This window comes from Gorilla gorilla, chromosome 3 (assembly GCF_029281585.2).
Source record: "Gorilla gorilla gorilla isolate KB3781 chromosome 3, NHGRI_mGorGor1-v2.1_pri, whole genome shotgun sequence".
Lineage (NCBI taxonomy): Eukaryota > Metazoa > Chordata > Mammalia > Primates > Hominidae > Gorilla > Gorilla gorilla.
The window spans coordinates 8,700,707-8,726,901 of NC_073227.2; the positions used below are offsets into that span (position 1 = coordinate 8,700,707).

General features: G+C 41.4%; 1 protein-coding gene across 3 annotated transcripts in view; it reads left to right on the top strand.

Moving 5' to 3' along the window:
- The first annotated feature begins 4,950 nt into the window (after positions 1 to 4,950).
- Positions 4,951 to 26,195, top strand: part of LOC109026610 (zinc finger protein 718) — a 50,509-nt gene continuing 29,264 nt past the window's right edge. The window contains exons 1-4 of one of the 3 annotated variants that reach the window (XM_063704918.1): positions 4,984 to 5,175; positions 7,354 to 8,908; positions 11,301 to 11,427; positions 11,923 to 12,018. In XM_063704918.1, coding sequence (XP_063560988.1) covers positions 11,394 to 11,427; positions 11,923 to 12,018 — 130 coding nt within the window. In that variant the 5' untranslated portion in view covers positions 4,984 to 5,175; positions 7,354 to 8,908; positions 11,301 to 11,393. Of the gene's footprint in view, positions 5,176 to 5,724; positions 5,799 to 7,353; positions 8,909 to 11,300; positions 11,428 to 11,922; positions 12,019 to 26,195 lie in introns of those variants that run through there. The other 2 variants (XM_063704921.1, XM_031010495.3) reach the window with 2 other exon arrangements.

Sequence of the window (26,195 nt, forward strand, 5' to 3'; positions counted from 1 at the left end):
GTGTGTCTGTTTTTGTACCAGTACCATGCTATTTTGGTCACTATAGCCTTATAGTATATTGGAAGGTAGACAGAGTGATGTTTCTTGCTTTCAGGCAAAGTTGATCCTGAGTCCCAGCCAACTGCTTGGTAGCTTTGGGGCAGTTATATAAACCTCATCTGCAAGAAAAGGCATAATAAAATTGATTGCATAAATGACACATTTTTTTTGGCCAGGCGCAGTGGCTCACACCTGTAATCCCAGCACTTTGGGAGGCCGAGGTGGGTGGATCACCTGAGGTCAGGAGTTCAAGACCAGCCTGGCCAACATGGGGAAATACATCTTTACTAAAAATGGAAAAAGTTAGCCAGGCATGGTGGTATGTGCCTGTAATCCCAGCTACTCCAGAGGCTGAAGCAGGAGAATTGCTTGAACCCAGAAGGCAGAGGTTGCAGTGAGCTCAGGTCATGCCATTGCACTCCAGCCTGGGTGACAAGAGCAAAACTGCATCTCAAAAATAAAAAAGACAAATATTTTAAAATTTCTTCTTGTATTCTTGCCCTTGGCAGTGGCTTTTATAGTCGTTCCCATCAAGAGACAGATTCTGCTTCCCAAACCTTGACTCTTTCTTGCCTTATTTGCACTGGCCAAAGCTGTGCACATGACAGTATGTCAGTTTGGTACCTAGGTTCAAACAGTTTTAAATGCTTCTGTTTTGTTTTTCAGAACCCTTTCGTCTCTATTAGAACAAGCCCATTTTAGCTTTCTGGAGGATAAAATAGCATGCTAAGAAAAGCCAAAGTGCCCCAGTTTACAGACAGCTCACTCCCAGAAGCAGAGCCACCTAATTCACCAGCAGCTGAACACTCATGCCTGAAGGAGCCAAACTGAGCCCAGAACAGCCTTGCTGAGCCCAGCCTAAATTTCCAACCACCTCAATCATGAGCTAGTATGTTTTGAGATTGTTTGTTATGCAGTTATAGCTTAGTAATATATATACCCATTAAATACAGGATGCCAGGACAGATTGATTACAAATAACCTGCAAATGCTCGGCACCGTGTAAGTATTGATTTTATTTTCCCTTTATTTAATAGATTTGTTGTAAGATGGTATTGAGTTATTCAGAAGTGAGGTAGGAGAATAGGGTGTAGAGGCAGGGAACTTAAGGCCAATTTGTGCTGACTTCCTAAAAGAAAAAACACCAAAATCTGGGGGCAGGGAACCTAAGACCAGTTAAGGCCAACTTCCAACAGCTAAACCAAAAGAAAAAGAACCCGTCCCCCTACACCAGAGTGGCAAAGGATCAAAGGCTACTCTCCCTACAATCCACCCCGTTCCACCACTCCTCAGACGGAAAGGGAGAGTGCCTTGGAGTGGCCACAGGCTAAGCACACGCCATCCCTTCATCTGCATAGGATGTCAGTTCCTCTCAGTTTTTAATTAGCCACAGACCAAATCCTTCATCCAGATAAGGGGTAGCCAATAGGGACCCCAAAAGCTGTACTTAAAACCCAGAAAACTTTGTAACCAGGTCCTTGAGCCATTTGCTCGAGCCCACGCCCACCCTGTGGAGTGCCTTCTCACTTTAATAAATTTCTACTTTTGCTGCTTCTTCCGGTGTTTTGTTCCTCTGTTACTTTCTGCGTTTTGTTCAATTCTTTGTTCAAAATGCCAAGGATCTGGACAGCTCACACTTATAGCCTTCCTTCTGGAACAGAAGTGCAGGTAGATGTGGATGCAAGTGATCGGTGCTTAAACTCACAGCATGCCCCACGCCACAGGAGAAAAACACACAGTTACAGCCTGACAATTAGGTCCAAAGATAAATAAGAAAACAAGAAGTTTGCCTTTAATCCATTCCCTCTACATCTAAACTTTGGAGGCCAAGGCTGCGAAGAGATCTGAAGACATCGTGTTCTCTCCTACTGGAGCCCCATCATTCTTTGTTTATTGTCTGATATTTAAAAGGAAAACAAACCTCTGAGAGAGGAAGCAGTCAGAGGCTGGTTAGGCAGATACAGAGGGAGGGTTTTGGGACAGAAAAAACACCCACAGGACCGCACCAGCACTGCCCCTGTAGCTAGCAGGAAGAAATGTGGTTAAGAACTTCCTTATGCCAGGATGTTGCTCAGAAGGGATTTTTTCAACTTAGGTGCAGGCGCAATAAATCAACCTAAATGTCCTAAACTTGACCCAGCTTATTAGAATATCATACACACGACATTAGCATTGTTGTTTTAGCACACCCCTTCCCCCATTTCTCCAAGTTTTTGCTTAGGCACTCATGGGTAATAACTACGATGGAGTCACTGTGGCCAACCCCAGGCATGCACAGATGCAACACCCTTAGTGGGGAACTTACCCCTCCCATTTAGGCAGAACCCCAGAAGACTTCCATTTTCTTGCCCCATAAAAGACCCAGAACTCGGATGCATGAGGTGGCTCACGCCTGTAATCCCAACACTTTGAGAGGCAGAGGCAGGAGGATGACCTGAGGTCAGGAATTCAAGACCAGCCTGGCCAACAACATGGTGAAACCCCATCTCTACAAAAATACAAAAAATTAGCTGGGCATGATGGTGGGTGCCCGTAATCCCAGCTACTCGGGAGGCTGAGGCGGGAGAATCACTTGAACCAGGGAGACAGAGGTTCCAGTGAGCTGAGATCAAGCCACGGCACTCCAGCCTGGGCAACAGAGGAATACTCCGTCTCAAAAAAAAAAAAAAAAAGAAAAAAGAAATTAGGCCCATTTCAGGCAACCTGCTTTCAGGTCCCCTTTCGCTGCTGAGAGCTTTCCTTTTGCTTAATAAATCCTACTCTGCCAAACTCACTCTCTGGTATTGCCATGCTTCATTCTTCTTGGTCGTGGACGAGAGCCTAGACCTGGCTGAACTGAGGAGACCACCACATCTCTACAAAACAGCAACTGGGAGACCGTGGTCTTCACGTGGACACTCTCAGCTTGCAGCCCCTGCTCTCTCTAGGGGTTCTGTCCCACCCACCCTTGATCCTGAGGAGAAAAGTTGGTAGAGAGGCTGTTCCCTCACTTCCAGCAGAAAAGACGTGTTCAGGCCCTCAATTCCCTGAGGTCAGAGCCCTCATGGCTGCACTCAGTGTGGCAGCCTGCCATATGTAGCTACTGGGTACCTGGAATGCGGATGGTTTGAAGTAAAATGTGCTGCAAACAAAAAATGCACAGTGAGTTTAGAATAATTATACCAGAAATATACTTTACTTCTTTTTTTTTTTTTTTTTTTTTTTGAGACGGAGTCTCGCTCTGTCGCTCAGGTTGGAGTGCAGTGGTGCAGTCTCGGCTCACTGCAAGCTCTGCCTGCCGGGTTCACGCCATTCTCCTGCCTCTGCCTCCCGGGTTCACGCCATTCTCCTGCCTCAGCCTCCCGAGTAGCTGGGACTACAGGTACCAGCCACCACGCCTGGCTAATTTTTTTTGTATTTTTAATAGAGACGGGATTTCACCAAGTTAGCCAGGATGGTCTCGATCTCCTGACCTCGTGATCCGCCCACCTCAGCCTCCCAAAGTGCTGGGATTACAGGCGTGAGCCACAGCGCCTGGCAAAATATAGGTATTCCTAATTATGTGTCTGGAGTTGGTTCCTTCTGGTGGGTTCGTGGTCTTGCTGACCAAGAATGAAGCCACGGACCTTCGTGGTGAGTGTTACAGCTTTTAAAGATAGCACGAACCCAAAGAGTGAGCAGTAGCAAGGTTTATTTTGAAGAGGGAAATAACAAAGCTTCCACAGCATCCAAGGGGACCCCAGTTGGTTGCCACTGCTGGCTGGGGTAGCCAGCTTTTATTCCACCTCCCATTTCCCCTTAATTGTGCCCTCCCATGTTCCGTTTTTGTCCTATCAGAGTGCCCTTTTTTCAATCCTCCCTGCAATTGGCTACTTTTAGGATCCTGCTGATTGGTGCATTTTACAGAGTGCTGATTGGTGCATTTTACAATCCCCTTGCTAGCTACAGAGCACTGATTGGTGCGTTTTTACAGAGTGCTGATTGGTACATTTTACAATCGTCTTGTAAGACAGGAAAGTTCTCCAAGTCCCCAGTTTACCCAGGAAGTCCAGCTGGCTTCACCTCTCAATTATATATTGATCACATATTAAAACAATAATATTTTGGATATAGTTGGCTAAAATTATCACAAACAATCTCACTTGTTTCTTTTTTTAATTATTTTCGATGTGGCTAATAAAAAATTGAAAATTCACTAATAGCTAACATTTTATTTTTTAGAGGATTACTTCCTTCTTAAAATCTCACGTGTCCTACTCAAAAGACCAGAGGCCAGAAAGGTTATAAAACATTAAAATAATTGTCATTATATTGTTTCCGTTTGTGAACAAGTGTGTGTATGCATGCGTGCATGTGTACGTGTGTGTGCATGTGCGTGCATGAATGCGTGTGTGTATAATTTATATTATAAATGGACTTAACCTTACATACCACAAGGTTAAAAAAATGACCACTGGGCTGTACCAAGCCAAGCACAGAGATAACACCCCAGCCTGGGCTGGGCGTGGTGGCTCACGCCTTTAATCCCAGCATTTTGGGAGACACAGGCGAACAGATACCCTGAGGTCAGGAGTTCAAGACCAGCCTGGCCAACATGGTGAAACCCTGTCTCTGCTAAAAATAGAGAAATTGGCCGGGTGTGGTGGCGGGCACCTGTAATCCCAGCTACTTGGGAGGCTGAGGACAATCGCTTAAACCCGGGAGGCAGAGGTTGCAAAGAGCCGAGTTCGCGCCGCTGCACTCCAGCCTGGGCGAGAAGAGCCAGACTCCGTCTCAAAAAACAAACACAAAAACCTGCCTCAAAGTGCCTGGAGGCCAGAGCCTGTCACTCTCGCCTCATTCAGTGCTGTGTATGGTTGCAACTTCTGTCACTCATAGCCTGAGGGCGGGAGACTTACAGCTCTATCCAATTAGGGCGCTGGATTGACAACTGCCGAATCAGGCGCGCAGCAGAGAGGAGGGTGCGGCATCCGGGATCTGGCGCGGCCTTTGCTTGTAGCTCCAGCCAGAGCTCGGTTAGGGCCTCATCGCTCTGCTCCCGCTCCTTAGGGAAGCCTGGGTGATTCTGCCACAGCCTCAGCCTCTGTGGCTCTGTGAGCTGCCGGTATTGGATGATTCGTATCTAAGACTCTGGGACACTCCTGAAGTCGGGAAATGGTGAGTGTGCGGGGCAGGGCGTCCCAAGGCTGTGGAGGCCTCATCGGAACCGGCGGGAAATGGCGGCGGTGGGAGGAGTCTGTGAATGGGGTTCCCGCTCAGCCCTCTGTCCTCAGTCCCCTCCGGTGAGGGACCCGCGCTCCTGTCAGTCCCCGCACAGCGGCTCTGGCCCAGCCTGCAGCCCTCCTTGTGCAGCTCTGCGCCGGTAGCCCTGCGCTTTCCCCGGGCTGTGGAGTGAGTAGGAGCTCATCCGGAAGACACCGCGGCGGCCTGCGCGGTGCCGGCATGGGAGGAGCTGTGGACCGGAATCCCGTCCCTACTTTACCCTGTTCAGCATGAGATCGAGGCCCCATCAAAACATGGAGTTCATGTGAGCAAACAGGACTTATTAACGGGACAGCTCTGCCGTGGCTCGTGGTTTGGGGACTGCCAGCGGGTCTTGAAGGAAAGGCTTTTGTGAGGTGTGTGAGGAAGCGAAGCAAATCACCCGCCCGCTCCAACTCTTCCGCCAGTCCCCTTGCCCTGTGCGCCTCCTCCGCGTGGCTGTTCCTGAATACGCTGGTGTCTGTTCGCATCTTTTAGAATACGCTGCTGTCGGTGCGCACAGCGCTTCTCTTAGTTCTGTGAGTAGTTCTGCCACATTATTGAACTTGAGGAGGGTGTGGGCGTCCCTGGTTTGTAGGCGGGAGTTCAGAAATGAAGACGGGTGTCCAGAGGCAGGGACTGGCGTCTGCAGGAGAGCAGCTGCGGGAAGAGCGCTGAGCGTGTGGGGTCAGCGCTGACTCTGGGTGGTGTCGTTAGTGAGTTGCTGGACACCCCGTTGGGGTTGGAGCATTGACTGGTGTTGAGGAAACTCCGCAAGTTTTCTGTCAGAAGAAAGACATGGCTGACTCTGGGTTGGAGGAAGTCACCTGGTGTCCGCAGGAGGCGCAGCCGGGTTCTGCACATGCGCTGTCCCGCTGGGCACTGTCTTCTTCCAGGTCTCCTCCCGGGGAGAAAGGGGACTGGGAACTTAGAGGAAAGCAGTTCTAAGAAACATCCCTTCCCCGCATCCTGCTGCCAGCCCCCACCCAATGCTAACCCACTCCTGAGCACGCCCACTGGGCATTCGCACGGCCACACCTGGCCTAAGACAGGGTTCTACCCTCAGGGATTGTGCCCATGGCAGTTTTGCTCCTACAGTTTTCTGCCAAAAGCACACGCAGTGCCCAGAAGACTCCTGGCTCATCTCAACCCCAGATCTGTTTAGCAGGAGCCCGTTTCTTTCTCCAACCCAGGCTTCTGGACCACCTGATCTTAATCTCCTATGCCTTTATGGACTCAGGAATCAGTCAGAGCGTAGTCCTACCTGGGCCTGTACCTGTAGCACAAACCAGTCCTTTCATCAGTTGTGCCCTGCCCCCACCCCATGGCTCTTGATAGCTCCTTGCTGTCTTGTGCTTTTTCCTTCCCCACAAATCCTCTTTTTTGTGCATACAGTGTGCCCAAGTTCATCCCTTACGTGCCTACAAGAATTCAGACGTTAGGGAATTCAAGACCATGCCTTACTTAAACCTGGCTGTTGTAGGAGCAAATACAAATTAGAAGAGGCTTAATGATTTCTCTTTAGAATGAGGGAAGAATTTTTGCTCTTCTCCCTTTTCTTAAAGCATTTAGGTGGAAAATTTTTATAATTATTTTCACCAGTTTTTGAAATATATGTAAATCATTTTTATCAGTTAAATAGGTCATTTGTCTTTTTTGACTCAGACTTGTCTTTATCTAGGACTTGGGAACTATTGCTTTGAAATGTGAATAGCAAGAATATATCCCACAGTTTCTGTAGGAGGGTGGGAGGCTGCCTTCAGCAGGTACCTGGCTCCACATTGCAGGTCTACGTCCTGTCATGAAGATGTGGGAAGTTTATTTTTCTTTTGAATATTACCAATTAGAAAACCCAGATTACCTCCCAAATTACTAGGTGAAATAATAAACTGTGTAAATGGTGCTTTCAAGTCTTCTACTTAAGAACTAATAATGGTGACTTTTTTTCTGTGTTTGCAGTCTCTTAGTAGATTGCCTGTGATGCACATCAAATTTTGGTTTAATTATATAACAAAACATTTTCTTGCTGTTCTATTATGGTGGAAAATTTTTTTAGGATTGGAGATAATTTTTCTTTTTTTTTTTTTTTTTAAGACGGAGTCTTCACTGTGTCGCCAGGCTGGAGTGCAGTAGTGCGATCTCGGCTCACCGCATTCTCCACCTCCCAGGTTCAAGCGATTCACCTGCCTCAGCCTCCTGAGTAGCTGGGATTACAGACGCGCCACCACACTCAGCTAATTTTTTTGTATTTTTAGTAGAGACGGGGTTTCGCCATGTTGGCCAGGATGGTCTCCATCCTCTGACCTCATGATCCACCGGCCTCAGCCTCCCAAAGTGCTGGGATTATAGGCGTGAGCCACCGCGCCTGGCTGAAAACTTTTCTTTTAGTCATATTTTCCATGCACTGTTTAGAAGTACCGGACGTTATATACAAAGTGCCCACCAGGCTTCACTTGAGAGAAAAACCTTTGTTCTCAGGATTTCAGCCACAACCCACAATTGTATGACAAAGTGCAGCAAGGTGCTCCCCAAATCTGCAAACAAAATAGTCTCTCTATTTGGGATCTACAGTCCCTTCTAGAGCAGTTAGACTAGATTTCTACAAAAATCACTTCAGGACAGCAATCAGTTATTTCACCTCCTTCAGTGCTCCTGTCATCTTCAGATCTGACACGGATTCAGAGATCACGGGGCCCATAAACCCAACCAGGATCATACATGTGCATTGATTAAACTTGAGAACTTCAGTTCTCTCCCTCCTCCCTTTGCCCAAATGCCCACAAATGTGCATAGCTCACCAGCCCTCCAAGACCTAAATGTGCAGTTCCAAATTCTGAATTTATTTTCTGGGATTTGAGAGAAGAAAAGAACTTTTATTTGAGAAATACATGTTCTTTTAATGATCAGACCCAGAAACTGGTTAAAATGAGACCACAGTGATGTACTGTTCCCGTCTTTGAACTATTTGTCTTTTGAAATTGCTTGCTATTGGCACAAGTGGCTATAAATTAACCTAATAATGCCACACTGGACACTATAATCCACACCCAATAGCTTAATAATGTATATAACCAATCACTAACCGATGTTACTTCTGTAAATAAGAATTCCTGACAACTTTCTATCCTGCCTGCCTTTTTGCCTTTACAAATATACTTGTAATTGGAGTGTATATTCAGGTAGCTCTATACTCCAGGATTGCAGTCTTCAAGCTTTGGCCCCAGAAAACTCTCTACTTATATTATGTTTATCCCAGCATTTCCTTTTAGGTCAAAATATTCTTAAGAATGTGTTGAAGGAGCCTCCATGAGGTGATCTCTCCTCTGGTTTTACTCTGCTTACTCTAACCCCTAAGAATGTAGAGGCACATTGATCCCACCTAGAATCTGCATACAAAAGTTGGCCTCTGCCTGGGATTCCCAACACTGGACCAGACTTTGGGTTGAAGACATACGAAAAACTCACAGAAGACATTTTCTGCATCATGTGAGGTCAATGTAGACATCTTAAGCCCCATTTTTAGAGTGGAGCCCTTTGAGTTTTCCAGATCTTGTTCAGTGACCTGCTACAGCTGTGTGAGAGGCTTCTGATGGGAACAGAATCCTGTGGCAGAATCTTTAAGTGTAAACAAGCATCTTAGCAGTGGGAGGTAAGGCCACAAAATATCCAGAGCCTTAATGACAACCATAATCACAAGTGTACCTTCCTCCTCTATACTGTGTTATGGGAGTAGAGTACTTTTGTCCTTCTTCTTACCTCAGAGTTAGCTGATCAGGGAGAGGGGATATCACATCTGGAGCCAAGATGTGCAGGCCCACCAGGACAGCGCCATTTTCTGTTTGCACCACACAAAGTCAGCCTGAGTGTCTCCTCCGTGGATCACTATGGGGGCATCAACCAAAGGTCACTGGGGACACTCACCAGCATCTTTGAGTAATGATACATTTGAGGATGTCATGTGCAGACTGGGGTCAGCCTGACAAGGTCTAATTCTGCTCCCATTTCAGAGGAAGATAAGTGACTCATGCAGGGTTTGCTCCTCCCCTCACAGAAAGAAATCTCCTTGGTTTGTACCCAGATAAGAATTGCTCCAGTTTTCTGGTTCTTTGGTGAAAAATGAGGAATCTGGAGACTCAAACTGATCAATAAGCTAATTGCTTCTATTTCATATGATCATTAGAAAAAGACATAAAGCAGTCATGGTCCCTACCATCAAGGAACTTGCAGTCTAGAGCACATGAATAAATGATTGAATTCAGCATCGTGTGTTCAGTACAAAGACGGAAACTGTATGGAGACTTAAGCTTAATTTGTGTTGCTTCCCTTTTATTGTTTTGTGAGTTTTGATGCCACCATCTGATCAGCTGTTCATTGACAGAAGAGAAATTGTTATTATTTGTGTTGTTTTTACCTTGCTAAGAATAAATAATTAGCTTCTAATATAATTGGTCTAGAAGAACATAAGGGTTTGGTTAAATTCCTTGTTATTGTGTGTTATAAAATAGGGAATTAGCTAAAATAGATTAAGATACAGAAACTCTGGGAATCAAATTTCTCTTGGGAAGGCTTAGAAAAGACAAAACTGAAAATACTTACAGGCATAGAGAGCAGATGCCTAGGGTCCACCTTCTGTCCCAGTTCTGCCCGGATCCACCCTCTGCTGAACCTTGTCCAGGTCTTACCCCACAGTGAAATCTCTCACAGAACCGCTTAGAGGAGATCAGAGTTTGGGGTGGCTACCCCTACTGCTTCTCCAGAGCTGGTGCTCACAATTTCCTGATACCCAAAAGCAGATAAATGAGGAAAAGCAATATACTTTTGTGCCTTAAATTCTTTTTTGTAAAATTAAAGTCAGTGTTTCTAGAGACATCCTATCCAGCAACCTGTTCCCCATCTCTGCAGTTTCAGTGGTTTTTTTCACGAGTCTCATAATAACTACAAACACAAAAATAAAAAATTCCTCTGAATTGCACTTAACACTTCCTTTCTGTATCTGTCCCATCTCTATATTGAGCTATTATTCTACGCATTAAAAAAAAAAAACAATGATAAGAAAACAGAAGAACAAATAGAAATGCTGGGGCCCTGCATTTAAATCCTGGGAAGCATGGGACTGCTTTTTAGGATGTTATAGTATTAACACACATAATGTGAACTTCCCAGCACACTGCTCTGTGGCATACTTCCGAGCACATAGTACATGCTCTATAAAGATTGCATTGATGCATATACACGTTTTTCAAATGCAGACTTACTCAGACTTGCCACCATCTTCCGCCTCTGTAAACATTAAAGGGCTTGCAGAGAATGCCGTATTTCAAGATGGTGATTGGTGGTCTTGTCTTCGGATGTAAAGTATTTGTGTTGTGATAAGGGTGTTGCAGTGAGGGACTCGTGCTGTGACTGCTTTTTCTAGCTGAGTGGTATAATGGGTCTAGGGGGAGGAGTGTCAGCAATAAGAAGACTTGCAATAACAGGAGACTTGCAATAAGAAGCTAATTCATGGACCCTTTTCAAACCTGCAGAATTTTGTTACTTACAGTGAGGCTTTGAATACCAAATAATTTATATGCATTTTGAACCTTAGAGGCAATGCTTGGCTGAGTGACTCTTAGCCCAGTCTTGCAGTAGAATTACATGGACAGTCTGAAGAGAAACCATAACGTGTGCCCTCCCCACGGATCCTGTCTGTTTTTCTGGGTGGAAAAATTCCTGTTTTTGGTTAGGCACGGTGGCTCACGCCTGTAATCCCAGCACTTTGGGAGGCCGAGGCAGGCGGATCACGAGGTCCGAAGATGGAGACCATCCTGGCCAACATCGTGAAACCCTGTCTCTAGTAAACAAAAATTAGCCAGGCATGGTGGCGGGTGCCTGTAATCCCAGCTATTCGGGAGGCTGAGGCAGGAGAATCACTTGAGCCTGGGAGGTGAAGTTTGCAGTGAGCTGAGACCGTACCACTGCACTCCAGCCTGGGCAACAGAGCGGGACTCCGTATTAAAAAAAAAAAAGAATTCTGTCACTTGATAAATGTGTATTTTCAGGAACTCTTAACATTCAAGGATGTGGCCATAGAATTCTCTCCAGAAGAGTGGAAATGTCTGGACCCTTCCCAGCAGAATTTATATAGAGATGTGATGTTGGAGAACTACAGAAACCTGGTCTCCCTGGGTGAGGATAACTTTAATATGTAATTCCTAATACTTTTTCAGAATTTCATTTTCTTCCTTTGTAGAATGTCTCTTGAGAGCTTCTGCTTTGCATGAATTAATTTCAGTTCCTTCACGAAAAAGTTGGGAGTTTGGTGGTACAAAAAATAAAATCTTTAGGATGTTTCATCTTTACATAAACCTTCTTTTGAGCTAATTTGTTTCCTTCGCTCTAGGCTAGTGGTAATTCTAGAAATTAATGATATAAAATAATTGTCTTTCACATCTTAACATGCAATTTGCCCTACTTATTTTTGATTCAGTAGTACTCGGTAGTGGAACTTAAGGCCCACAGATTTAAAATACTTAAATATTCTAAAGATTCTGTCAGAAAACAATTTTTGGATTATTTTTCTAGAATCTTCCCTAATTTCTCTATTCTACTTAGCATAGTACTAGGTTGGTAATTGGAGTATCCCCAGCAATAGTCATGTTAATTTTTTTTTTAATAAAACAGGTGTTACTATCTCTAACCCAGACCTGGTCACCTGTCTGGAGCAAAGAAAAGAGCCCTACAATTTGAAGATACATGAGACAGCAGCCAGTCCCCCAGGTAGGTGAGAGTGAATGGAGGAGAGGACACAGGCAAGGAGGCCAAAAGTCAAGAAGGAAGCCAGGCCTTCAAATGTTGTTTGAGAGGCTGAGCACCGTGGCTCACACCTGTAATCCCAGCACTTTGGGAGGCCGAGGTGGGTGGATCACCTGAGATCAGGAGTTCAAGACCAGCCTAGCGAACATAGTGAAACCCCGTCTCTACTAAAAATACAAAAATTAGCCGGGCGTGATGGCGGGGCGCCTGTAATCCCAGCTACTTGGGAGGCTGAGGCAGAGAGAATTGCTTAAAAACACAGGAGGTGGCCGAGGCGGGTGGATCACGAGGTCAGGAGATCGAGACCATCCTATCTAACACGGTGAAACTCCGTCTCTACTAAAAATACAAAAAATTAGCCGGGCGTGGTGGCGGGCACCTGTAGTCCCAGCTACTCAGGAGGCTGAGGCAGGAGAATGGCGTGAACCCAGGAGTCGGAGCTTGCAGTGAGCCGAGATTGTGCCACTGCACTCCAGCCTGAGCGACAGAGCGAGACTCCGTCTCAAAAAAAAAAAAAAAAACCCAGGAGGCAGAGGTTGCGGTCGGCTGAGATCGTGCCACTGCACTCCAGCCTGGGCGACAGAGCGAGATTCAGTCTCAAAAAAAAGAAAAAAAACCCAGGAGGCAGAGGTTGTGATTGCGCCACTGCACTCCCGCCTGGGCAATATAGAGCTAGACTCTGTCTCAAATAAATAAATAAATAAATGTAGTTTGGGAAGCTCTGTGACAAAGAAAATAATTTCTGAAAAGGCTGCATTTTTTCTCTTAGGGTCATCTTCTGTCCCATGCTCTTAAATCTAAGAATTCTGTTTTTCCTTTAGTGATCTCCCTTCAAGTTTACAGGAAGTGCCAGTGTCCACTTTATCACTTACAAAGGGCTACATGATCTGACTGCTGTTCATTGCTTTTGGGGACCTGGGAATATTTGTATTATTGAGGAGCTCTATGTTAAAGTTTTTCTTTTTTTCGAATACTGTTTTTGCATCATGTCTAAAATGTGTAAGGTGACTAGTGGACATATTGGGATTTGGTTCAGAGATCCTAGGAACACCAGAGACAGTTGTTGCAGGTATTGCATCTTTTCTGCTTAGTGATTTTTAATCCTATAGAGGTTGCAAATGTAATTCTACAAAAATTCTTACTCAGCAATTTTATCAGAACAATAAGCATTTTCCTAAATATGAAAAAATGTAATTTTATTTTACTTCAAAATGTTATTGTTTTAATATAAACTGACATTTGTAATTTAAACTCTATTTTTGCAAGTTTTCAAATTATTTAAAGCATGGGTTTCCAACCTTTTGGCTTCCTTGGACCACATTGGAGGAAAAATTGTCTTGGCCACACATAAAATACAGTAACATGGCCGGACATGGTGGCTCACACCTGTAATCCCAGCACTTTGGGAGACCGAGGGGCGCAGATCATGAGGTCAGGAGTTAGAGACCAGCCTGGCAAGCATGGTGAAACCCCATATCTACTAAAAATACAAAAATTAGCCGGGCATGGTTGTGCGCACCTGTAATCCCAGCTACTTGGGAGGCTGAGGTAGGAGAATTGCTTGACCCCGGGAGGTGGAGTTTGCAGTGAGCTGAGATCGTGCCACAGGCACTCCAGCCTGGGCAACAGAGCAAGACTCCATCTTAAAAAATATATATATGTATATGGTAACACTAATAATAGCTGATGAGTTTAAAAAAAAAAAAAAAAGGTTTGTGAATAATTTTTGTGATATCCACCACCACAGATAAGTAAAAATGCCCTCACATTCAAAGGGTTGGCCACCACTGATTTAAGGTATCTACTCACCTTCTAGATTTCTTAAATGCACTGTCATCAACCAGCTTAGAACATTGCTAAGTGTATAGTAAGCTCTCAATTGTTACCTTATTTCTTAATAACTATTATCTTTTAATTTTGCCTTATTTAGTAGGAAGCCTACTGAAGTTCTGTTGAGATCTATCTATATATAAAAATGTGTGTCTCACACACATACACATGCCTATATAAGTTATATATGTGTATAATAAATTCTTACTTAACTTTGCTGATAGGTTCTTGGAAACAGTAAGTGAAGCAACATATTAAGTAAACTAATTTTTACCAGAATTTAATACAAGAGTTATGTTTGCATGACATATAGCAACAATGTTCATTTAAAGATGCACTTTTCATGAACCTATACATAAAGTGAGGACTTACTGTACATACATGTGCAACCTGGATTTTTCTGATAAATAAAAATTGTATAACTAATGTGTACAGTGTAATGATGTGATATGTGTATACATTGTAAAATAAAATATAGTCAAGTTAATGAACACATCTATTACCTCAGGTAGATAACCAGTTTTTTTGTAGTAAGAACACTTAAGGTCTACTGTTGTAGCAAATTGTAAGCATACATTACAGTATTACTAACTATAAACAATGCTATTTTGCTGATCTAATGCTGAATGTACTTCAGATTTTTCAGAGTTACTCAACTTACAACTAAAAATTTGTACTCTTTGAACAACATTTCCGTATTTTCCACCCTCAGGCACTAACAATCACCATCAATCAATGTTAAAGTTTTTTTGTTTTGTTTTGTTTTGTTTTGTTTTTGAGATGGAGTCTCGCTGTCACCCAGGCTGGAGTGCAGTGGCGCGATATCTACTCACTGCAAGGTCTGCCTCCCGGGTTCACGTCATTCTCCTGCCTCAGCCTCCCAAGTAGCTGGGACTACAGGTGCCCGCCACCACGCCCGGCTAATTTTTTGTATTTTTAGTAGAGATGGGGTTTCACGGTGTTAGCCAGGATGGTCTCTATCTGACCTCGTGATCCGCCCACCTCGGCCTCCCAAAGTGCTGGGGATTACAGGCGTGAGCCACCGTGCCCAGCCAATCAGTGTTAAAGTTGTTTAAGGTTACACTTAAGTTTCAAAATTGTGTTTTCTATTATTGTGAAAAATGACACTAAAATTTTCACTTTGAATATATAGATCACTTATGATAATACGGTACTTTGACAGTATTAGTTATTCTAATGGAATATTTTTCCATTTATTTGTGTCTACTGAAATTTCTGTCAGTATCTTATTGTATTTAGTGTATACATATTTAATCTCATTGGTTAAATTTACTATGATTAAATTTTTTATTTTTAAATTGTTGCAAATGAAAATTGTTTCTTTTTTTTTTTTTTTTTGGAAAGTTTGTTGTTACTATTTGGAAATGCAACACATATTTTTATGTTGGGCCAGTTCCAGTGACTCATTTCTGTAATCCCAGCACTTTCAGAGGCCAAGGCTGATGGATCACTTGAGCATAGGAGTTTAAGATGAACCTGGGCAACAGAGTATTAACTCTGAAAATCTGAGACAGGTCTCAGTTAATGTAGAAAGTTTATTTTGCCGGCCAGGCACGGTGGCTCACGACCATAATCCCAGTACTTTGGGAGGCTAAGGTGGGTGGATCACAAGGTCAAGAGATCGAGACCATCCTGGCCAACGTGGTGAAACCCCATCTCTACTAAAAATACAAAAATTAGCTGGGCGTGGTGGCACGCGCCTGTAGTCCCAGCTACTAGGGAGGCTGAGGCAGGAGAATCACTTGAACCCAGGAGGTGGAAATTACAGTGAGCTGAGATTGCACCACTACTCCAGCCTGGAGACAGAGTGAGACTCTTGTCTTAAAAAAAAAAAAAAAAAAAAGTTTATTTTGTCAAGGTTGAGGACACATGCCCCTGACACAGCCTTAGGAAGTCTTGATGACATGTGCCCGAGGTGGTTTGGGCACAGCTTGGTTTTAAACATTTTAAGGAGACATGAGACATAAATCAATATATGTAAGATGTACATTGGTTCCATCTTGAAAGGCAGGACAGCTTAAGCAGGGATGGTGTTTCTAGGTCACAGGTACATGAGAGACAAACTGCTGCATTCTTTTGAGTTTCTGATTTGTCTGTCCAAAGGAGGCAATCAGATGTCCCTTTATCTCAGTGAGCAGAGGGATGACTTTGAATAGAATGGGAGGCAGGTTTGCTCTAGGCAGTTCCCAGCTTGACGGTTTAGCTTAGTGATTTTGGGGGCCCCAAGAGTTCCAAGATTTATTTTCCTTTTACAAGATTATGTATCCTGATGCTTTAATGAATGCATTTATTGAGTTTTTGTTCATTTACTCTAGAGTTTTATATATATATATATATGCATGTTTATATAATCTACAGACAGTAATGTTTTTATTTCTTTCCCAAAGCTGGAGAGCTTCGTTTTCCTTTTCCTTGCCTAATTGTTCTCATACAAATTTTTAGTAATATGTTAAGATAGAAGCTGTGGCCCTGGAGGCAGGCCTGCAGATCTTGGCCTCAGCTGTGGTCTCTGAAGCAGCCCTGTGTCTGTACGTTTGAAGGATCTAACAATGATTATAATTTCTGTAACTATAACAATGATTACAATTTGGCAGGTAAAGAACTCCTTTTGTTCTGTCCTCCTGCTGATGAGATTACCTCTGCTTTTGATGATTGTGTTACCAGAGATTTGGACAGTCATGGATTCTTTCTGGGCCCTGGAAAGATTAAATTTCCTTGAGGACATTAATCTGTATGGCAGGCAGTAAGGTAGGGTTTTGAAGTTTGTCTGCGTATGATAGGCCAAGTACCACGTGTATGAATGGGTTTGGCTTCTACTGACTACCGGGGAACAGTTTTCACAGGTATCTCTGAGTCCCTGAGTGTGTACAACTGGCCATGGACTGTGGCTGTGAGGGCTAGAACTGAGTCACAGGACTGCTTCAGGGAACATAGCTGAGGCCAAGATCTGTAGGCCTGCCTCCAGGTCCATGGCTGGGTGTGTCTCCTTGCAGGTCTCTTGATAGGAAGGACCACTTGTGTACTGTAGCTGAGAGGAGTTTGAGACAGGTTGCAGAACTGCTTCAGCATCCTTAGTAAGACCAAGCTCAGTGTGCCATGTTTTATCTGCAGCCATGTCTGTGGGCTCTTGAGTTGGCCACCTGGGTGAGGCCCTGCTTTTTCCAAATATCCCTACTTGATCTTTGGCTCCACTGAGGTTTCACAACCCTAGCCAAAGGCAAGCACCTTTCTACTTGTGTTTTCTGTGAGTTTACTACTTAAGATATCTTACCTAAGTGGAATCATACACTGTCACTTTATTAGTATCTTATTTCACTTAAAATAATGGCTTTAAGTTTATCCTTATTGTAACATCTGACAAGATATTTTCATTTGAAGCTAAGGAATATTTCATTGTATGTATAAGCCACATCTTTTTAAATCATTCATCTGTTAAGGGACATTTCAGTTTTTTTTTACTTTTTGACTTTTGTAAATGATATGGTTTGGATCTGTGTCCTCATTCAAATCTCATGTCAAATTGCAATCCCTAATGTTGGAGGTGGGGCTTGGTGGGAGGTGATGGGATGATAGGGTTGGCTTCTCATGAATGGTTTAGCACCAACCCCTTTGGTACTGTCTTTGGCATAGTGAGTTTGTTCTCCTGAGATCTCATTTTTTAAAAGCATATGGCACCTCTCCTTTCACTGTCTCTTGCTCCTGCTCCCACTATGTGAGGTGACTCACTCTTTGTTTGCTTTCTACCATAATTGGAAGCTTTTTGAGGCCTCTCTAGAAACAGAAGCTGCTATGCTTCCTGTACAGCCTGCAGAACCATGAGCCAATTAAACCTTTTTCTAAAAAAAAAAATTACCTAGTCTCAGGTATTTATAGCAATGCAAGAATAAACTAATACAGTGAATATTGCTGCAGTAAACATGGATGTGCAAATATTTCTGTCAGATATACTTTGCATATTTTGAATAGGATGCTCAGAAGTAGAATTAGTGGGTCATAGAATAACTTCATTTTTTTTTTGGAGGAATCCCTATACATTTTTTAGGGACTGCATCACTTTCTTCCCACCAGCAGTGCACAAGGGTTTCAATTCATCTACATTGTTGACATTTGTTATTTTTTGTTCGCTTGATATTGGCCATTCCAGTTAATACACGATAATACCTCATTGTGGTTTTGCTTTACATTTTTCTAAAGATTAAAAATTTTTTCAATAATTGTTTGCTATGTGTATTTATTCTTTGGAGAAACATTTTCACCTCCTGTTCATTTGTTAATCATATTACTTACTCTTTGTTGACTTTTTGGAGTTTATTCTGGGTGTTAACTTCTGTCAAATGTATACTTTTTACTTTTTTTTTTTCTTGGTCGGGACTGACTAAATGTTTATTTTAATGTGCAGAGATAAATTTAATGTAGTCCATTTTTCTGTGTTTTTAAATTTGTTACTCATGTGGTTGATGCTATATGCAAGAAAACATTGCCAAGACCAGTGTCATAATCTTTCTTCCTGTATTTTCTTCCAAAAATTGTAGAGTTATGCTTCTTACATTTAAATATTTAATTTATTCAAGATAGTTTTTGTATATGGTTCAGGATTTTAAATTTTTATGAGTACACAGTAACTTTTTGTATCTATGGGTTACATGAGATATTTTGATGTAGGCATGAAATGCATAAAAATCATATCAGGGTAAATGGGTATTCATTACCTCAAGTGTTTATTCTTTGTTTTACAGACAACCTAACTACATTCTTTTAGTTATTTAAAAATGTACAATTAAATTGCTTTTGACTGTAGTCACTCTGTGTACTAGCAACTGCTACATCTTACTCTTTCTAATTATTTTTCTACCCATTAATCTTCCCCACTTCCCCCAATCCCCTACTACACTGGAAAGTGTAGACTTTCCAGCCTCTGGTAACAATCCTTCTGCTCTCTATCTCTATGAATTAGTTTAATTTTAGCTCCAGCAAATGTGTGAGAACATGCAACGTTTGCCTTCATGTGCTTGGCTTATTTTTCTTAACATAATGACCTCTAGTTCCATCCATGTTGTTGAAGATGATGGGATCTTGTTCTTTTTTATGATTGAAAAGTACTCTGTTATGTGTGTGCACCACATTTAGTTTGTCCATTCATGTAAGGGACACTTAGGTTGCTTCTAAATTTTGGCTAATGTGAACACGGCTGCAGTGAAAATGGAGCTGCAAATATCTCTTTGATGTCCTGATTTCCTGTCTTTTATGTACATACCTAGCAATGGGATTGCTGGATAATATTGTAGCTTTATTTTTCATTTTTTGAGGAACCTCTAAACTGGTCTCCATAGTCATTGTACTAATTTACATTCCCACCAAGAGAGTACTAGAGTTCAACTTTCACTTTTCTCCACATCCTCACCAGCATTTATTAATCACCTGACTTTTGGATAAAAGCCATTGTAACTGGGGTGAGATAATATCTCATTGTCATTTTGATTTGCATTTCTCTGATGATAAATAATGTTGAGCACCCTGTCATATGGCTTTTTGTTATTTGTAGGCTCTCTTTTGAGAAATTTCTATTCAGATTTTTTGCTTATTTATCATCAGATTTTATCCTATAGAGCTGTTTGTGTGCCTTATGTATTCTTGTTATTAATTCCTTATAGGCAGTTTCCAGATATTTTCTCCCATTTTATGTGTTGTCTCTTCACTTTGTTGATTGTTTCACTTCCTGTTTAGAAGCTCGTTAACTGATGTGATTCCATTTGTTCATTTTTGTGTTGGCTGCCTGTGCTTGTGGGGTATTACTCAAGACATCTTTGTTCAGTTTAATTTCCTGGAGAGTTTCACCAATGTTTTTTTTGTAGTAGTTTCATAGTTTGATGTCTTAGATTTGTCTCTAATCCATTTTGATTTAATTTTTTTTAGATGGCAAGAGATAGGGGTCTAGTTTTATTCCTCTGAATATGGATATTCAGTTTTTGTAACACAATTTGTTGAAGAGACTCCCCCATTATATTGAGGCAGGAAAATAGGGTCTGGAGGCAGAAAACATAAGACCACTTCACACTTCACCTTTCCATAGGGCATAGGCCATAAATAACTTTGTAACTTTATTTCATCCTCTCCAATTACATAGGGCATACTAGGGGGTATTTAAACTCCCAAAAGTTCTGTAATGGAGCCTTTGAGCCCCTACGCTTGGGCTTTTTCCCACACTGTGGAGTGTATTTTCATTTTCAATAAATCACTTCATGCCTTCCTTGCTTTGTGCGTTTTGTCCAATTCTTTGTTAAAGACGTCAAGGACCTGGACACCTACAACTGGTAACGTTTATTTTGGCCAGCCAGGAGGAAGAAGTAAGCCCAAAGTTTGGGATTCATTTTTCTCTCTTTCCTTTCTGCTCCATACAAGAGCTTTCTCTTTTCATTTCCAACTTGCAACACTTGGTGGGCAGCACCTTAAACGTGGAGGCAACTGCAGGTTTCTGGCTGTGGCCTGTGAAACTAATGGGTTTCCATGCAGAGAAGGCTGACTGCCACCTCCTGGTTTGCTTAAGGAACCTGGGTCTTTTTCATTTTTTTTTTCCTTTATTTCTCAGTCTTTAAGTGGCTGTTTATAATTGCCCTGCCCAGAACGGGGAATGACTTTTTTTTTTTATCTTTTCTGCACGTGGTCCCCTATCCCTGTGTGTGGTGCAGTTCAGAGCAAACTCGCACATGTTTTAAGGGACTTAAACCTTCTTATGCTAAATTCTTCCCTTATCGTACTCAACTGGCTACGGAACAAAAAGGCCCACCCGGCATCCAGTTCTCATTGCAGTTCATGGCTATTTTTATAAAGCTTATAGTGTGCTCTGGAGATGCCCACCTAAGGTCAGAGACATCTGATACTGAGATCGGATCCACAGGAGGATAACTCTGTGGGTCCTGCAGACCTCAACCTTCCCAAAGGGCATGTTCTTGGCAGAGGTTCTGAGGTCTGGTACTAAACCCTCCTTGGAATTTTCTCTCATAGTTACAATGCTTTTTGGCCCCAACATTGTTTGGAATTTGGAGTTTACTTTTGAATGGAAAAGTGGAATGGCATTGTATCTATGCAGGCTTTTGTGCTGTGGTTCCAAGCAGGGGACCTGGTTAATGTGTGATGCCCTCCTTTGGTATGGTTTGGCCCCAGTGCTCTTTGGATTCTCGGGAGGTTTGGCCTTTAAAAATCAAACTGCCATGGAGACTGCTTTACCCAAAATTTTGGTTCACAGCCTTCATTGGATTATCTACTGGGGCAAAGTAAAACCAGTAAGTTTCTATTGCTATCTCATGGCTAAGGTTCCAAGCTATTGAGTCTTCATTTATGTGTGTGTATACATGTCTAGATGTCTTTATTTGCATGTACACTTACTGTTGTATGTTATGTCTACCAAATTGGCTTATAAGTAAAAGAGCACTCATAAATTAAGTAAGTCTAAGCAATTTTCAAGTTCATGTGACTTAAAGTATAACTTTACTAAACAAGCTAGCTTTAAAATTATTGGTGGAATAAAAATATAAATGCCTTCATAATTATCAGCATACATTTTGTCTGAATTTTATGTTTGTCTTTGCTAAATATTTTTAAATGTCAGTGTTAATTCAAGCTGGGAGCTACTTAGGGTGAGCCTGCCTTCTTCCATTCTATCCGAAGTCTCACTGAGATAAATGCGTATCTGATTGCTTCCTTTGGAAAGGCTGATCAGAAACTCAAAAGAATGCAACTGTTTGCCTCCCACCTACCTGTAATCTGAAAGCCCCCAAGCCTCCTCCTCACGTTGAGTTAGCCTGCCTTTCTGGACCAAACCAATGTTCATTTTACATATGTCAATTAATGTCTCATTTCTCCCTTGTTAAAAGTAAAAAAATTAAGAATAGTGAATAAGATAATTGTTTTAGGTAAACTTTTTGTGTAAATTAAAACCATAAAGTTATTTTTAATGCTCATTTAATATCTGGGTCATTTCCAGTTAAGAAAAGGGCTGTGATATAGGAAATATGTTTCTAAAATTGCGGAATTGTCCATATCCAATAGTTCAGGATTTTTTGTTTTTTAGGGTTTCACTAAAGTTTCAGGTTTCTATTTAACATGTAATTCTGTATACCAAATGTACCAGAAAGGGTTATGTTATTCATGAAAAAAAAAAGAGAATAGTTTTGTCTAATTCAATAGTTATCTAAAAGTTGGTTCAAATTACAGATTTAGAAAGGTTATTCATAAAACAATGTAGTAAGGAATCATTAGGCAAAAAATGTGGGAAAAGTTTAAATCATAAAATATTTTTTAAACCCTGATAAAGAATTGGAGACGTTTGGCTAATTAAACATTTTCATAAAGCTGTTAGTTTTGATTAAACTAAAATAAAAAATATTGTAAAAATGTGTCAGCAGTTTGGCAATTATTTTTTTAAATATAGTTAAGCATGAAGCTGGATATAATGTAAAGCCAAATTTCACATACATGCTTGTTTCCTAATGCCTGGCTTTTTGGATGGATCAGAGGGCCACTGAAAACATTCAGAAAGGAGGTAAACAGGATTATTTGACATGTTTGGGTACATGTGATTGCTAAAATGATGTTCAATCTTCTTTAGGTTATATTTTTGTGAATAATACTAATATATGTTCCAAAATTGTATGAGATTTCTAAAATAGTATATGCTGTCAGTTATAATTATGGTTATTATGTTATTATAAACTGCAGAAATAATAAAATTTCCTTGTATAAAGCTACTAACCTACTAACCCAAGTAAAACAAAAATTAAATACCAAAAAAATACAATACAATTAAAGCTTCAGGTATATTTGGTCACCTGGTGGGCCATTTAAACATTTTATAAAGGGATTTCATTCAGTTGTTATTTTCAATGCATGTTTTCTGGTTGTATAAAAGCTTTCCTATGCAAGGAGGCTGAGATTATCATGCTACAGTATATTTCCAGCGGGTAAAAAAGCTTTTTATGGTTTAAATCTTCTGAGAACATAGGAGAAAAACTGTCCTTGCCACCCACACTACAACAAAATGTCAGGACTTTGGGCTTTAGGTTAACGGGTTTTGATAAGGGCCCCTCCACATTTTTGGAACCATGCAGCCATTGGAACCCTTGAGGTGAAGCTAACCAGGGAGATTTCTCCCAAGAAGATGGCATCTTTGATGTAAACAGCTTTTCCCAAGTTCACAAATTAAAACTTCTATCATAAAACTCTTACGTTTGAATTTTTTTTCTTATGCCTCTACAAACATTAAAAGTAGAAAAGGGGTCTGTTAAGTGCATTTATGGAGTATACTTCTATTTGTGAAGGAGTTTGCAGCCAGCCTTATACATGGGTAAGCTTATACTTAGATAAATAAAAGATGAAAGCCCAGTCAGTGTAAGTAAGAAACTTTAATGGTACATACATTGCCTCATAATCAGTCCAAAAACAAAACATTGGTTCACTCCTGTTAACCCACACCATGGGTTAAAGAGACCATTGCCAGGAGGCCTTCACTCTTGTAGAGGGGCATCATTTGTTAGGTCCTTTCCCATGGTTTAAAGTAAAAGAAGCAATGATTTAAAAAGGTATCCCTCATGATAGGCTCTATAGCAAATTCTACTGTAAAGGCTACAGTTACACAATAGACTTTAAATTCTTTTGTGAAAGTTATAATAGAATTGACTAAACAGAGAGGTACCTGTGCAGCTGCTGGCACTTGTGGCTTATGGAGAAATACATCAAATGAAGATTATAGAAATTCAGTGGTAGGGGATTAACAAAGAAATTGCTTAGTTAAGTAAGTAAACTCTTTATCTGGCTCATTCTTTGATCTATTTAATTTTACGAGGTTTGGTTTATGGAAACCTTGAGTAAGGAGCATACTGTGAACTCTTGGTATTTTCCTCCCAGTAGTCATAATAATAGTCTCCCTTGTGTGCTGTATTCTCTCAAAGGTTTTAAATGCTTGCATGCAGCCATCTCTAGGATGTCATATGGTCTCTGTTCAACTAGAATAACAGTAGCTAAAAGAAATGTGCAACCATGAGAACACCGTAACCTATAAATAATGTGCTGAGACCAGAATTCCAAAATGATGGTAACTGAGAGTGGCTCTAAGGCCCTAAATTTTGGACACACTCTAATCTAAGTGAGAACCTAACCAAAAAGGGGGAATTTCGTTTTGTTTTGTTTGAGACAGAGTCTCTGTCACCCAGACTGGAGTGCAGTGGACCTCACTGCAACCTCACTGCAACCTCCGCCTCCCAGGTTCAAGCAGTTCTTTGCCTCAGACTCCCAAGTAGCTGGGAGTAGTGCCTACCACCACGCCTGGCTAATTTTTCTATTTTTAGTAGAGACCTGGTTTCACCATTTTGTCCAGGCTGATCTTGAACTCCTGACCTTGTGATCCACCTGCCTCAGCCTCCCAAAGTGCTAGGATTACAGGCGTGAGCCACTGTGCACGGCCAAGGGGGAAGTTTTTAAACAAAATTCTGGGATGCCATTGTTTTGGACTAAGCTCATACACTAGGCACCAACAGACCAAAACAAAATGGAGTTGCTTGTGCCAAGACTTCAAGGAAACACATAAATTCTAGAACAAATCAGGTTTTTTTTCTCCTGCAAATCTCTGTAACATTCCTAACAGCATAGGTATCCACCCCCATTATATCTTTTAACCAAACGTGTTTGCTGTTGCCTAGAGACCATCAAGCTTCAGATGATCATGCAGTGAAATCTCCAGCCAGTTCCAGGTGAAAACACACCCCTGGCCATCAAGAAACTACCCTGCCTCCACTAGACAGAACAGGGCGAGAGTACTGTGATCCCCAATAGACAGGGACTATGCCCCAAGCCAACATAAAGCAGTTACAGAAAGAAAAAGACCGTCGACCCCCCCTGTCTCCTATAAGGATTTATGGGGATCACATCTCTTGGGGGAGATGAGGCAGGAAAATGGTCTGGAGGCAGGGACCATAAGCCCAATTCACACTTCAGCTATAACAGGAAATATCCTCTCCATAGGGCATCCACCGTTAATAACTAACTTTACTTCACCCTCTCCATTTATGTTGGGCATACCCAAAGTAACCAGTGGAATACTCTAGGTGGTATTTAAGCTCCCAAAAATTCTGTAGGGGGGCCTTCGAGCCCCTATGCTCGGGCCCGCACTGTGGAGTGTACTTTCATTTTTAGTAAATCCTTTTATTCCTTCCTTGCTTTGTGTATTTTGTCCAATTCTTTGTTCAAGATGCCAAGAACCCGGACACTTTCTACCGGTAACAATATATTCCTGACAGCTTTGTCAAAAAGAAGTTTGCTGTAATATGGATTTATCTCTGCATTCTCTCTACTGTTTTACTGATCAGTTTTATGCCATTTTAATTATGGAAGCTCTGTTGTATCATTTAAATTCAAATACTATGATTCCTCCAGTTTCTTTTTTGGTACAATGGCTTTGGCTATTTTGAGTCTTTTATGGGTCTGTCTACATTATAAGATTGTTTTTCCTATTTCTGTGAAGAATGTCATTGATGCTTTGATAGGAATTGCATTAAATCTGTAGATCATTTTGGGTAGTATGAAAATTTTAATAATACTGATCCTTCCTATTCATGAACATAAAATATCTTTCCTTTTTTTTCTCTTGTTTAATTTCTTGCATCGATGTTTTATAGTATTCATCATAGAGATCTTTCACTTCTTTGGTTAAGTTCATTCGTGGTATTTAATTTTAATTTGTGGCTACCGTAAATGGAATTACTCTCTTGGTTTGATTTTCACATTGTTCACTGTTGGCATGTAGAAACACTAATTTTTTAATCCCATATCTTTACTAAATGTATGAGTTCTAATGGTGTTTTATTGAAGTAGGTTTTTTCAAATATAAGACCCCATCATATGCGAAGTTTTTTTTTTTTGTGACAGATTTTTTTTTTCTATATGTCTCTTTTGTTCGATATAGCCACTCGTACACTTTTTTAGTTATTGGCATGGAATATTCTTTTTCATCTTTGAACCACTAATTCCCAGTGTGGGAATAATGATACTAACCCTTTCATGAGAGTAGAGCTCTCATAACCTAATAGCTTCTTAAGGGGCTCACTTCATTTTCTCACAGTGGCAGTTAAATATTAACATAAATTTTGGAGGGACACTCAAACAATAGCAATATGTTTTCATTGGATAAGTAAATGTTTTTCTATTTAGAGGAATTATTGATAAGAACTTATTACTGCCATTTTGTTCATTGTTTTCTGACCAGTTAGTAGTTTCTGTGTTTTAATTCTTTCATGCTTTCT